The 13,548-nt window shown below is 48.0% G+C and overlaps 1 protein-coding gene across 2 annotated transcripts in view; it reads right to left on the reverse strand.

The window, feature by feature from the left end:
• TMEM59 (transmembrane protein 59) overlaps positions 1–13,548 on the reverse strand; it is a 58,696-nt gene that overhangs the window by 10,249 nt on the left and 34,899 nt on the right. Inside the window, exons 4-7 of one of the 2 annotated variants that reach the window (XM_078867742.1) lie at positions 13,396–13,548; positions 10,324–10,429; positions 4,559–4,712; positions 1,726–1,846 (exon numbers count right to left, since the gene is read on the reverse strand). In XM_078867742.1, the coding sequence (XP_078723868.1) occupies positions 1,726–1,846; positions 4,559–4,712; positions 10,324–10,429; positions 13,396–13,548 (534 nt within the window). Of the gene's footprint in view, positions 1–1,725; positions 1,847–4,558; positions 4,713–10,323; positions 10,430–13,374 lie in introns of both variants that reach the window. The other variant, XM_078867741.1, reaches the window with a different exon arrangement.

A 13,548-nucleotide genomic window follows, 5' to 3' on the forward strand; every position in this document is an offset into this window, starting at 1 on the left:
TCTCGTGCAATAAATGTCCCTTGCACGGCATATGATAGATGTGCCCTTCTTGTGGGCAAAGATATCTATTGAAGTTACTTTAGAAGTCGTTCTCTGCTATCACGTTGTGGGTCCATCTCTAACAATGGGTGGTATGCATAGCTCACGGCTATAGTTCCAACTGGAAGTCCATTCATTTCATAGCAAGACACCCGACTGGATCGCACAAACGGAATGTAAATGAGAGGCAATTAAACGAAAATATCTGCTTGGGTCCAGGCTTCTCAATCTCTGCACGTCTATGGAAAACTTGACAGAAACGGAAATCGTAGCACGGCCTGGGCCCCCCTTATGTGGGCTCAGCCAGAAATATGTCCTTGGTGTGTGTGGTGTGCACGGGGAGATTTATTTAACAAAAAAATTATGCTTGTTCACCCACGAAAGGTTCACCAAGTATTAAAGCTCTTTTTTTCAGGAGGGTCCTGCCAAGTTGTCAGTGGAGGACAGGGGGATGCTGCTATGTGTGATTAAACTTGAGTAATTTGCAGGTTGTTTTAAGTTATGGGAGGAAACTGGAGAACCTGGAGGAAACCCCTGCAGAACAAGGGGAGAACAGAGAATCTCCACACAGAGGAGCGCCCGGGTCTGGAATGAAACTCAGGATCCTTTTTGCTGTGAGGCGCGAGTGTTGCCACTGTGCCACCAAATTGCTACCCCAGAGATGAAGGTAGCCCGGTTCTATGTTGCCTCTCGTACAGCACGACTTAGCAGGCTTTGTATTTAACATTTTTCTCTTTTGTAATGCGTCTTTGGCTGCGAGCAGTGATATGAAATTATCATTGACTAACCTTCTTTCCCAAGGCCTGTGCATGACAATAACGGTGAATATCTGTCTGCTCCTGTCAGCCTGAACGACTGCTGGGTTGCTTGCTCATTCCTTTTGGGTTAGAAACGCACTTTCAGGGCATATTTTAAATTCGGAGACGTAACCGAACAAAAACTGCAGAATGTACTAAAGGGAGAAAAGCAACGCTCGCTGTTCACAATGCACGTTACGTAATGGCACAATGTGCCCACGGCTTTAGCAGAAGTTAGGTTTCGAAGCAGATTTTGCAAATACAGATCAAGCTAATGAGAGTTATGATATGGCCGTTCGATGTTGATCTTGTTCAGTCCAAATGAAACGTGTACATGGAAAAACACCCTCTCATCGGTTTAAAACAACTTAACATATTAAATGCACCTCCATGTTTGTGGATTTTGCAGCATACCCAGAATCAGCCTGCATGAATGACACAACTTAAAAACACTTATTATTCTCATTACAAAGCAGAACTAATATATGCGACCTACACAGAGACCCATCGACACACGTAGGACTCGTAGAGTCACAGAGGATTTATATAAATGACAAAAGGAGCATAGACTGGCATGGAGACCGTCAGAATTAAATAGAACCCATCAAATTAGACAGAGACCCAAAGACTAATTTAATGTAATATATGCCCTACCGTTTACATTCATACGAGCAAGGCAAGCCGGCGGGAACCGAAAAACGTCCGGCACGTGGAGCGAAACGTCATTACGCGGGTCCAAAACCCTCTCCACCACCACCACCCCCACTCGGCACGAGCGAGCATCATCCGGCACCGCAGCGGGGTCCGAGCGACACACGGAGCGGTGAGCGCGAGACAGGGCGGGGCGCGCAGGTGCGGCCCTGCCGCTGCTGTGGAGGGAGCGTGGCACCTGGGGAAGGCGGATATACTGGTCGGGCGCAGTGGCGGTCGTCGCGCAGCACAGCCAGAGCAGCACGACGATGGAGAGGATGAGGGTGAAGGCCAGGATCCAGCGGGGCAGCCCGGAGCGTCTGCGGAGCGCGCGTCACACGTATAGGCATGTATGGCATAGACAAAGATCACCGTCCCACCTTATAGCCTGTGAAAGCCGGCACACGGCACACGAGGGGGTGGGTGGCCAGCACCACGCCCGGCCGCCTTTGTCTCCCCGGTGGTCATTTGAGGCTGAGTCGACCTAGGGGAGGCCCACGAGCGGTTCAAATAATCGTCACTGGTGTTGGCCGTGAGCGGGAATAAAACTCGGTTCACCGGGTTCGTAGCGCAGCGCGTCAACCGCTACACGACCGCTCCCCGCACATGTACAGACACATATAGACACACACGCACACACATGCACGGCCACTAAGGCATACACGGAGATATAAGGACACACGCCATGCGCATTCATGTGCAAAACACAACAAGCATTTTATATGCAAATTCTGTAAATAAATACACATAAATGAAGCAAACTTAAACTTATGCTAAATAAATGCAGGCTAAAGTACATACAGCACTTGCAATCATGCATAAACACCGCACATGCTACAAAAACAAACACTTATATCTATGCACTTCACAATGTGAGGGAAGTCATTTAGACCAGACCTCACAATACTACCACCACAGTCATATTCGAAACAAATACTTTAACAGCAATTACATTCGAATGGTGTTTCATACTTAAAACTACAAGACATGCAAATATAACATAATACATTTTGCTTTTATACAATGATGGGCAGCTGACGAATTGGTAGGTGAAGTTCAGCGCCGATTCGGAGGTCAAGGGAAGGTCACGGCAGCAGCGAGCACACAACGATCGCTTTTTCACTTTCTCCCTCTTGCTGTGCCCAAGAGATGCGAGCATCAACAATGCCGCAGCACTTAGCGGTGGGCTAAGCTGCATAATGTCTACTAATTTGCCGCACTGCCAGTGGCCCAGGGAAGGCCGCATTGTTCCTCACTTCCCTGCTTTCAAGGAGCAGACACTGGGGACCCATTATCAGGCTGCGGGAAAATTCCTTTGGGTCAAATTGGGCAATCCTATAGCAGAATTTCAATTGTGTGTTCACAATCAAAGGGGGCTTTGGAGGCAAAGCTTCTCCTAACGACGCCCTGTGATATCGCTCTCCTTTGAGGTTACATTAGCAACATGGCCCTAGTTGTTGTGTAGCATTCAGTTTCTGTGTGTGCGCGTGTGTACGTGTGTACGTGTGTGTACGTGTGTGTGTACGTGTGTGTGTACGTGCGTGGGCTGGGCGAAGTGGCGTAGCGGTTCGCTCGCTGCGCTCTGAACCCGGCGCAACCGAGTTCGATTCCCGCTCACGGCCAATACCAGTAACGATTGTCTGAAACAGTCGTGGGCCTCCCCTAGGTAGACTCAGCCTCAAATAAGTACCTAGTGCAGTGTGTAAACATCCTCACTAGGGAGACAAAGGCGGCCGGGTGTGGTGTTACCCCCTTGTGTGCTGCTACCAGCCTTTATAGGTGCTCCCTAACAGCAGTTGCTTTAACAGTTTGTTCAGGCACATGGGGGATCTGTCTTTTTTCTGGGCTGGGTGCTGGCCCCCGTGCGAGCGTACGTACGCATACATCCGACTGTGAACATTCTAGCGCATGCCTGCCTTAGCATGTGCCCCGTAAGGATACTCTGCGATTTTATACACCCCTGCATTCCAAGCAGCACGTGTATCTTTATGCTGACGTACCATGATTACACGTGTGCCCACTTCCTGATGACCATAGCTACATACACATATACCTGCACGCACACCTGTACACATGCCAGTCCATTCCCATGTATGTATATGTATGTTGAACCTCTTTTGCACCGTATGTATCCAACCGTGCTAATCGGAAGTACGGGAGAAACACAAAAAGCAGTCGCGAAGAAAAATGAGTTTTCAATCTAGATTTAAAATTGCATAGCCTCCAGTGGTTTCCTACTAAAATTGAACTTGTACGTGCACGGCACTGTGCGTACGTACGTGCACTTACAAGCCTACGCACCCCCCGCCCCCCCCCCCCCCCCTGAGCACATGCCTACCTGTGTATATTATGAGCCTGTGTGTGCCTGTGTGTATTAGCCTGCGTGTGTGCCTGTTGAAGTTCAATTTTACTTTGTGTGACCAGGTGAGAACTCTAGAGGCCAGGACACAAGAGTCGAGCCACCAAACCTACAAATTGCAAAACAAATTCAATGAAGTACGGCGGTGAAGTAAAGTGATCAGGACACAAACAACACAAAAAACAAACACTGAATCACATGAAGAATACAAAATACGCATTAACATCTGTCCATGTTTCTGCATCCACGTCTGGATGTTTCTCTGGCCGAAGACAAGATCACCCGCACTGCGCTCAATCTAAATCAGATCTCTGAAGCGAACCAGGATTCTAAGCCTGGATAGTGCCTGGATGGGCAATCACCATGCATACAACGTCATTAACAAATGGCAGTGCAGCAAAACCCATTGTTGTGCTGTACTATGCTCCATTGTACATGCTTCCCACATTCACCCCCTACTGGCTTTATAGCTCGCCGGATTCCTCCAGTAGGAAACTTCTGATTCTGAAATACAGACTACTGGTCAGCACAGTGAAGCATTGTAAAAAAGACGCCCGTAACACGCACGGTAGGGACAGGCCCAAGCCCGGTCACCGATTTGCCGACGCGCGTCTCGTCAACAGGGCCGTGTGCGCGTGCGTGGCGGGGTTCTGCGCTGTGCCTGTGGCCACACCTGGACATGCACGAGAGGAAGTCGTGCTTGGCGTGCTCCTCGTACAGCAGCTGGAAGCTCGACTCGCCCGAGTTGCTCCTCTCCTCGCGCTTCGCCTCGTGCTCGGCGGCAAACTGACGCACGTCCTCCTCGGAGGAAGCGACCCGCTGCAGGCCTGGCAACACCGCGCCGCGCCACGCCGTCAGCCACGCGCATCACCACCTTACACGTACAGCGACGCAGATCCCCCCCACCCCCCCCATCACCCCACCCCCCCACCCATCCTGCACAGCCCGCTGGGACGAGCACCGTCAGCGAGCGCCTATGAAGCAGAGGTCGGAAACGGGTTTTGATTCCTTACCCGTACCCGTATCCGGCCGGACCAGGGTCGCAAACGTGTACGGGTAGCCGGGTATCGGGTAGGGTACGGGTATCGGGTACCCGATCGCGACCTCTGGGATGAAGCCATGTTGCAGGCGCGGGTGGGTTGATTCTAGGAACTTGAATTGTGAGAAGAGACAAGACGTTGGGAAATGAGTGACAAACGGTTACTCACCAGTGACTCACGGCCTACCCGTACCCGGCCGCACCAGGGTCGCAAACGGGTACGGGTATCTGGGTATCGGGTAGGGTACGGGTATCGGGTACCCGATTGCGACCTCTGCTATGAATCTCGGCGAGGGTGCACGGAGTAGGATACTGGGACAGAACCACGTCCGGCCGCCTTTGTCTCTCCAGTATTTGAAGTTTACGAACCGCACCATGTGCTGTACTCGTTTAGGGCAGAGTCGAAATAGGGGAGGCCCAGGGGTGGTTCAGATATCACTCGCCACTGATGCGAGCCCCAGCTGGAAATGGAACTCAGGTCGCCGGGTTCGTTGCACATTGAGCTAAACGCTGCTTCACGTGCGCTCGCACACATGCATTCACACGTACGTACATATTTAGATGTTCCTGTGTGCCTGGCTACTCGGGTACATAGCTTCGTACAGAAATGTGTACGTGATTAATACATGCATGGTAAATATTAACATCATTTAACAATTCAACATCAGTGTGTGCACATGCACTCTCTCACCATGTTTTTGCCAGGGGTGTTTCAGAGCCCTTTACATGACGCCTTATGCATGTATGTTGAACTTCTTTCGCACCGTACGTAGCCAACCACGCTAATCGGAGGTGCGGGGGAAGGACCGCAAACTAAACACAAAAGATTTAGAGGACTCCCCCAGTGGCAGTTGTCCCTGTGGGCACAAGGCGACCGAGTGCCTGGCCTGCAAACTGCCAGTCTGCCGGTGGGGGACGATGATTGCTGCCGAGTGAAATCCCACGCAAGCACACTCGTCTTAGTGGACGTACGCCCCGGCACGCACAGTTGCGTGGCCCTGTGGTTGAACCCAGAAGGCTTAAGACAGACACACACAAACACACAAATTCCCCACTCGCTCACGCGTTCACATAGCAGCTGTCAGTCACCGAAAAATTGGAAGTGATTTCTCCACGGTGTCTGTCGCAGGTCAGGTCAGAACCGTCTGAACTATAGCCCGCGGAAAAAATACGGCCCGCCAACTCACTTAATCTGGCTCACGGCACCCAAAGCTTTGATATTAAATTAACGAATTTAATTATTTTTCATCGTTCTGTAAAAAAATAAGTTGGCCTTCTTTAGCAGTATGTGAGCTCTGCAGTGATGCGAGACGGTGGAGAGGTGCTGGCCTGAGCAGTGATGACAGCAGTACTGCTGTACACGTGATTCACCATGCGGCTCTACATCTCTCCGATCACTTCTGATTACATCTTTCTACTTTCTCACTCTCATACAACATCTCTAGTCTTTCTTTTACGTCTCTAATTTGAATACATCTATCTCCTTTCTCTGATAATTCTCTTTTGCTTATAATTCGTATATCACTTTGAATCATATCCTTTTCCTATCGTTATTTCTCACATCGCTTGTGATTACATCTCTTTCTTCTGAATATAGCTTCCCTCACCATCCTTCCCCCATAACCTCCGATTGGCCCCCGGCATAGACAGACCCAGCTGAAATTAAACCCTGGCCCAGACAAGAAGTGTTACAATTACAAAACCAGTAGACAGATTGATTGGTTCAAATAAAAAAGGGAAGAAGAAAAAAAATCCCCAGACAAATATATTTTCTAGAAATTCATAAAAACCAAATCGGTAATTTTTGTTGTAATTCAGTGTAAAAAAAAAAATATGAAACGCTACTCTTGGAAGTTGTCAGGGGGCTTTGAAAAAAAATGGTGGCATTAAAAAAGCAAAGAAATAAAAAAACGCACATGACCTCTTTTTCTGGCGGCGTGCGTCGACAGCGGCCCTGGGGAGGATCTGCTCGCAGTGCCCGGCGCGATGAGATGACGAGCTATGGGCCACGTGGCCGCAGCGAACACTACCTCAACGTCAATCATCTGGAAAAGCCAATATTTCCAAATGGCTGCAGCGGGCATCACTCAAGGGGCTTCTCCACTGAAATACGCCTCCCCACATGCCTGAGCGCATTAACACAACCACCCCACCACCACCCCACCCCCGCTGTCCCTACACAGAAGCCGCCCGGCTGCCACCTCCACCGACAACAATTTTTCCTACCACCACCACCACAACCACATTTGTGTTCAGTTTGGGCGTGCCCCCCACCACCCGTTTGGTTGCATCAGCTGAAACGCGACAAACTGTATAAACATCATTCACGTTAGAAATAATGCATGCGTGTCCGTGAATGGCCTCTGATAAAATTGCCTGGAATGCACTCAGTTCTCATCCAAGTAGGGTTGAGCTTGACAAGGTGCTTGGATGATCGACCCCACGCACAAGCAGACGGCCATAGGGCTGTGGGGCTCCGTGGGTGGACCACAGAGGAAAGTGCAGCAACATCCATCGTTGTATTGCACTATGCTCCCACTTCCACGCTCCCCACTTTAAGCAACTTGCACTGGCTATGCTGGCGAGGTATGGTCAAATAACCCCCCCATGAATTAAATGGTGTTGGGAGGCCCTCATTCAACAATGGACTGGTATAAGGAATGTAAATACAAATGGTTAATTTTCAGGGTTTGTGATATAGCAATTATTGGCTATGAAATGGAGGTTTTGTAACCAATACAATGATCCATATTTGTTTAAAGGATAGGCCGACATTCTTATCGTTACCCCTCCACCACCCGATTTCGGAGTGCCACTATCCGAAAAAAACCAAAGCAATTTGAGCGAAAATCGCTGCCGTAAGTTCTAGTTAAATTCAGCCCTGAGAATGTGAGCTGGAGCTTGATCAGTCAGAATTTGGTCAACACATCGGCCACGTATAAATAATATCTGTGTAAACATGACAATCTTGTCAGGTGGTGAAGGGCTCAATGTAAAATGAATTTTGGCATACAAAATACTCAGTGGCAATACCCCAAAAACATTATGGATCAATACAGCATTCTCCCTACTGATATTAACCAAGAAAATATCAATAAAGCCAGAGCCAGTTTGCAATGCTTTCTTGGCATCATCATCATTATCAATACTCCCATGATCAATAAAGGCAGCAACAACAGCAGCTACGTCACCCAGGAAATTGCGCAAACTCAGTTGTACTTTAGGCCACGTGGAATGCCAAAAGCTCATGGGGGCTCACAGAACCCACCGAGGGTGTCATGGGTTAACCAAGTGCGATGGCTGGCACACAAGCTACCTACCAGACAGTTAATGATTCACCTAACTCCAAAACCTCCCCACAAATTCTAAGAATTCGCACAATTCCGAGTGGTGATATCACTAAAAAAAATCCAAGATGTTCTTTTGTCTAGTTATTACCACCTTGTTTTTTATGTTGGTCTCATTTTTAGTGTTATTTCACTCCATTAGCCCAAACGTCACATTAGCGCGTCGTTTGTGTAAGATTTACAAAAATGCTACATAAATTGATTCTTACACTCACATCTTCAATGCCTGCATCACGAGCGCAACCATTCATAATAACCGATGAACCCAATGCACGGTTGAGTGCGTACACGACCCTGCGCTGAGGCTTAGATATCCCGGCGTTCATCGGTAATCGCGATGAGCCTCAGTTGCGTCAATGCCGATCCCAATGTCATTGGTACAAAGCTGGCAGCAGAGCTGTCAAAGCAGCCTCACGAAACCTTCCTTCTCTGAAAACGGTGTGCCACTGCTCGGTCTAATTGACATCTTTGAAAAAGAGCTTCATAGCTCATCGGATTTCTGCAGCCTAAATGTTGAATGCTTTCCATCACTCTATGCTCCGTGTTTATCTTTCCTTCCTTTGCTCTACAGGTTTTTTTGTCCTATTTATCAGTCGTATGTAGAGACAGTTCGTCTGGTTTCCTATCACTGTTCTCTCAGCTCTCCAGGGCTCCCCTAAAATCTGTCCTGAATGTTATTTGAAGCTCTGTGACACGAGGCCACATTCATACATTCTACAAAAGTGCTAAAATACACCACGTGTGGCAATTTTCCACAAAGTTGGTATAGGTGAGCCATGGTTTTATGAGAGATAATAACGAAAATATCTAAATAACACAAAGAAACATTTAATTTTGGTTAGGAAATGTGAACAATACTCAGGATAGGTACGAAAATGGAAACGAGGGAAACGCAGGAACGAGTGAAGAGGCAAAGGTGCAGCCCTGCAATGTCACGCTCACGCCGCTGCTGGCGGAAGGGCCCTCCACTAGAGGGAGCTCAAGGGAGCTTCTCTATAGGATATTGGCCTACTCTTCCACACTGGAAGGCCGATCATGTCAACTGTATTGTACCCAACTGAAGTGTAACTATAGAACGTTTCCAGGAAAGTCGTTTTTCAAAACATTTGTTTGCAGGTTTAACATGCAGATTGATGTGTGCAATATTTAAACTCATTGTGAATTCATGCTGCTAATGCATTTGCAAAAATTTGCTTTGAAATTTAGGGCCACTTTTCCCAGGGAACCATTTTAGCAAGAGGAGAATGTATATCTTGTTATTGTCTTGAATGTCAACGCAGCCTGCCAAATGTGTGCCCATGCTGTGGTATGAAAACCTGGTATTCTGAGATAAAGTTCAAGCTGCAATGGCACTTTACACATCATCGTCCGTGGCAACCTAACGATTGGGAAGGAGCTTTGGCGCTTTTTGCGCAGAGCTCACGCCAACCCAAGGTGTACTCTCCCCTTTCTTTCCCCGCCAATGCTGGATTCATCATCTCACCCCCAATGTGTGCTTTGTTAACGTGATCACGTTCGTTTACCCAGGAGAGCCTCACTGAGTCTCAAGACCTTTTCAGGAGGATCCTGCCAAATTTAATTCACAATACGCAGCGATGTTGCTGGAACTGCTGCTGTGTGTGATCCAAAGTGAGTAATTTTTAAGAGGAAGTTTCTCAGCATGGGAATGTTTGGCCGATGCCAGGTGCATTGTGTGGGATTTTTATTCTTAGCTATGGGAGAAAACCGGAGAACCCCCGAGGAAACCGATGCGGAAGAGGGGGAGAATTTACAAACGCCACACAGAAAGGCACCCGAGTTGGTATTCAAACCCAGGTCCTTTGTGCCTTGAGGCACGAGTGTTACCACCGTGCCACCAGGCTGCCACCCGTTACTCGCTTTTCTTTCTTTGTTCTTTGCTCTCTTTCCTCCGCTTCTCCGCTTGGTTTTTGCTTAGATCAATTCTTACCAGGACGCGGCAACCTTCGGTACCCCGGTTGTTTTTCTCCGCTTGGATTTGTTGAAAACGTAGACGCAATGAATCAAATATTGAGTGGGTAGGTCGCTACTCACGGGGCAGGAAATCCTGGTCGAGCTTTTCCCTCTGCTGGGAAGCGGCCATCAGCCCTCCAAAAGCCAAGTGCAGGTTCGGGATCTCCAGCTCCAGCTCCGGTTGGGACTGACACACACATGGCCACAGCGGTTTAACGCGCGTAAAGACCGGACAGTGATAAGGACGCAAACACAACACAATAGGAGGCATGGAGACACAAACATCAGCACATCGTGTGTGTGTGTAGATGACTCGTTGATGCATTCCTAAGTATTCTTAATTGATCACGTGGCAGTCCAGCCAATTGCGGAGACCTGCAAGATACGTGTTCAATGTAGTTGATGATGGTGATAGAGTGGTGGTGTTGGGGTGGGGAGCGGTACTGTAGTGGTTAGTGCACTGCGCTACGAACCTGACGACTGACATTTTATTCCCGCTCATGGCCAACACCAGTGCTCTCCCTAGGTTGCCGGGGAGCACTGGTACCTAGGGTAGTGTATAAGCATCAGCTGGGGAGATAAAGGTGGCCGGGTGTGGTAGTGGCCACCCACCCCTTCTTATGCCGTGCCGGCCTTCATAGGTGCTCGCTACAGCACTTGCCCCAAAAGTCTGTGACGGCTGTATGGGGGATATTTGTCTTTGATGGCGGGGGTGATGGTGCAGAATAGTGAATGGGTAATGAGGTAGGTGACGTGTGTGAGTGTCGGTGGGGGTACAGGTGATGGTGCAGAAACGAGCTCAAAACACAGACACACCGAGACGTACAAAACAGAGAGACAAACAAAAATGCAGGGTGGAATATATTGAGCTACAAAACATGATGATTAACACGGATAATGTTCACATACAAATGGGGCAAACACAACAATAAAATAAGGGACTGCACACGCAATGCCTGCGTTGAGTCTCCCATCTGTATAACTCTAATTTATTGAAATTGTAATCCGTTTTAAGTATGCATATGCTGAGTAATGTACATAATACGCGTCCAGGTTAGTCTATTAATAAACACACCTGCCAGCCAAAAAAGCAGCGCAGTTATGGATAGCTGGACATTTATTGCCGTTCTCAATAATTGCATTTTAATAATTAACGAAGGACTCGATATTAAATGCAGTGCGACGAGGTCATTTTTTTTTCTGCAGTTCAAGGGAAGCCAGCTACTCTGGAAGCATGCTGCAGCAGCAGCAGCAGCAAACGCTCTATGAACAGCAACACCTCTGGTTGCAAACGCTGCCTCGTGCATTAATGCCTGCCACCCACACAAGACATTTCAAAGGGCAAAACAACAGAGCCGAGAATTCCGCGGTTGTTGCCGGTTCGTTTCAGCCGCTGAAGGAGGCGACACGGACGGCATGACCTCACGACTGGCTTTAAGCTCAATAACGTTAACAATAACCACAGCCAGAGCTCCACCGCTGAAACTAAACATGCCTGAACTAACCAACAACACAAACTCCTCCCTTTTACCGATCACCCCACCGCCGGCCAGCCCTCGAGATACACACGTTACACCCACGCTTCTATATTCCGTTGAGATAAGGTTACATTTTGACACTTTATTCATCCCAGCTGAACTTTAATTTAATCCCTAACGCTTAACTAGAACCTTAATCCGAGCCGCAACCCCAATTTTTGTTGGCCATAACCAATGTAACTCCAGGCCTTTCTCTAATCCGAGCCTTCAAATGGCTTTTCTTAATTCTATCCTTACACACCAACTCCAATATTAACCCAAGCCCTGTACAACAGCCCTTGCACTCACAATTACTTTAACCTTAACCCTAACCCGAGCTATATTTCGTACCATCACTGGTAGACCTGTCACAGTCAGCTGACAAAGTATACAGCTTTCATGGGAAAACATCATCCAAAACGGTAATGAGCCATTTCAAGTGTAATGTTTTTCACAGAGCAAAGTGAGAAATGATAGCTGACAGTATAGTGTCCTAAACTAATTATAATCAAGTTTTAAGAAATAAATATACATCCCCATTAATTATTTATATTTCATTAATTTTATAAATCCTGTGCGTTTGAAACTGATATTTGGTTTTGATGTCCCTTTTCACACCAGCCTCGAGGGGAATAGAGAAGCCAATTAAATTCTGAAACCTTTACTAAATCTCCAGACGTTATTAAATGCTGGAATATCCACCGTTGAACGAGACAAAGACGACGGGCAATATGGGCAAAAAATCTAAACCGTTGAAAGCAGTCCCCTGAACAGACAGCTTCAAGTTTCAAAGATTCTGTTGGACATCGACTTCTCTGAACCGTGGAAGTGCTTGGCCCATGCACAGGTCACGCAGCACCGGTGACAAATCTCATCAGCATTTTCCAATTTCATTTGAAGTCTCTGTCGGATCGACGACAACAACAACCTGTGGCGGGTTCTAGGCATGTCCTGGTCTGTGGTTCTCATGTAGTCGTCGACGAGAGCAGTCAAAAGACTACAGTCTACTCTCCCAAACGTGATTGTCTGGGTTGGGTTTCACATTGAGCATTTCTACTCCTCGAGCTTTCACCACGCACTACTGCCGGCATCTTCAATCGGATATTCATCTCCTGAAGGCGCCCGCATTGGCTGTGAAAACCTCAGCGTCCAATTAGTCCACTCTCAAGTTATTCAATATTGGTGTGAGGTGCATGCAATTTCATCGCACCTCCCCAAAATTATGAGGTTAGCCAATCGGTGAATTCAATCGTTGGTTTTATGTACATACGTAGCCACTTACCCTGCTTGGTCTCCCTAAGTGCACCGCTGTCTCTGATGACGTCCCTAAAATATCTTAGCCTGCGTCTTCAATCAGGCCAATTAATTTTGTCTCGTCACGGTCAGTCATGCCTCGGTCTTCGGTGGGTAAAGTAATCACCATCACGCTTTATAATTACAATCCATAGATAGTGTCCGCCGACCAAGATAAATTACACGTAAGTACTTGTGTTCAGTCTGCTTTTCAGAGGTGGTCACCGCCACGCTCCGGGTAATTTAATGATGCGGGCCGTGTCGGTGACCCCCACCGACAGGTACTTCCGTCACAGACTGCGCGAACAAAAATAAAACTCACCTCAGGTGGTGCCGATCTCACCTGAAAGACAACGACTTTTCCGTCATCGGCCTGCAGGTAAAATGTCCAAGAGGAGGAGATGAAGGACTGCGCCGAGCTCATGAGGTTCCCGCAGAGACTGGACACCAGCGTTAGTGGGTAGAGGAAGTGGATGCGTGGCACCATCGACATCAG

Source organism: Lampetra fluviatilis, chromosome 24 (genome assembly GCF_964198595.1).
Source record: "Lampetra fluviatilis chromosome 24, kcLamFluv1.1, whole genome shotgun sequence".
Classification (NCBI taxonomy): Eukaryota; Metazoa; Chordata; class Hyperoartia; order Petromyzontiformes; family Petromyzontidae; genus Lampetra; species Lampetra fluviatilis.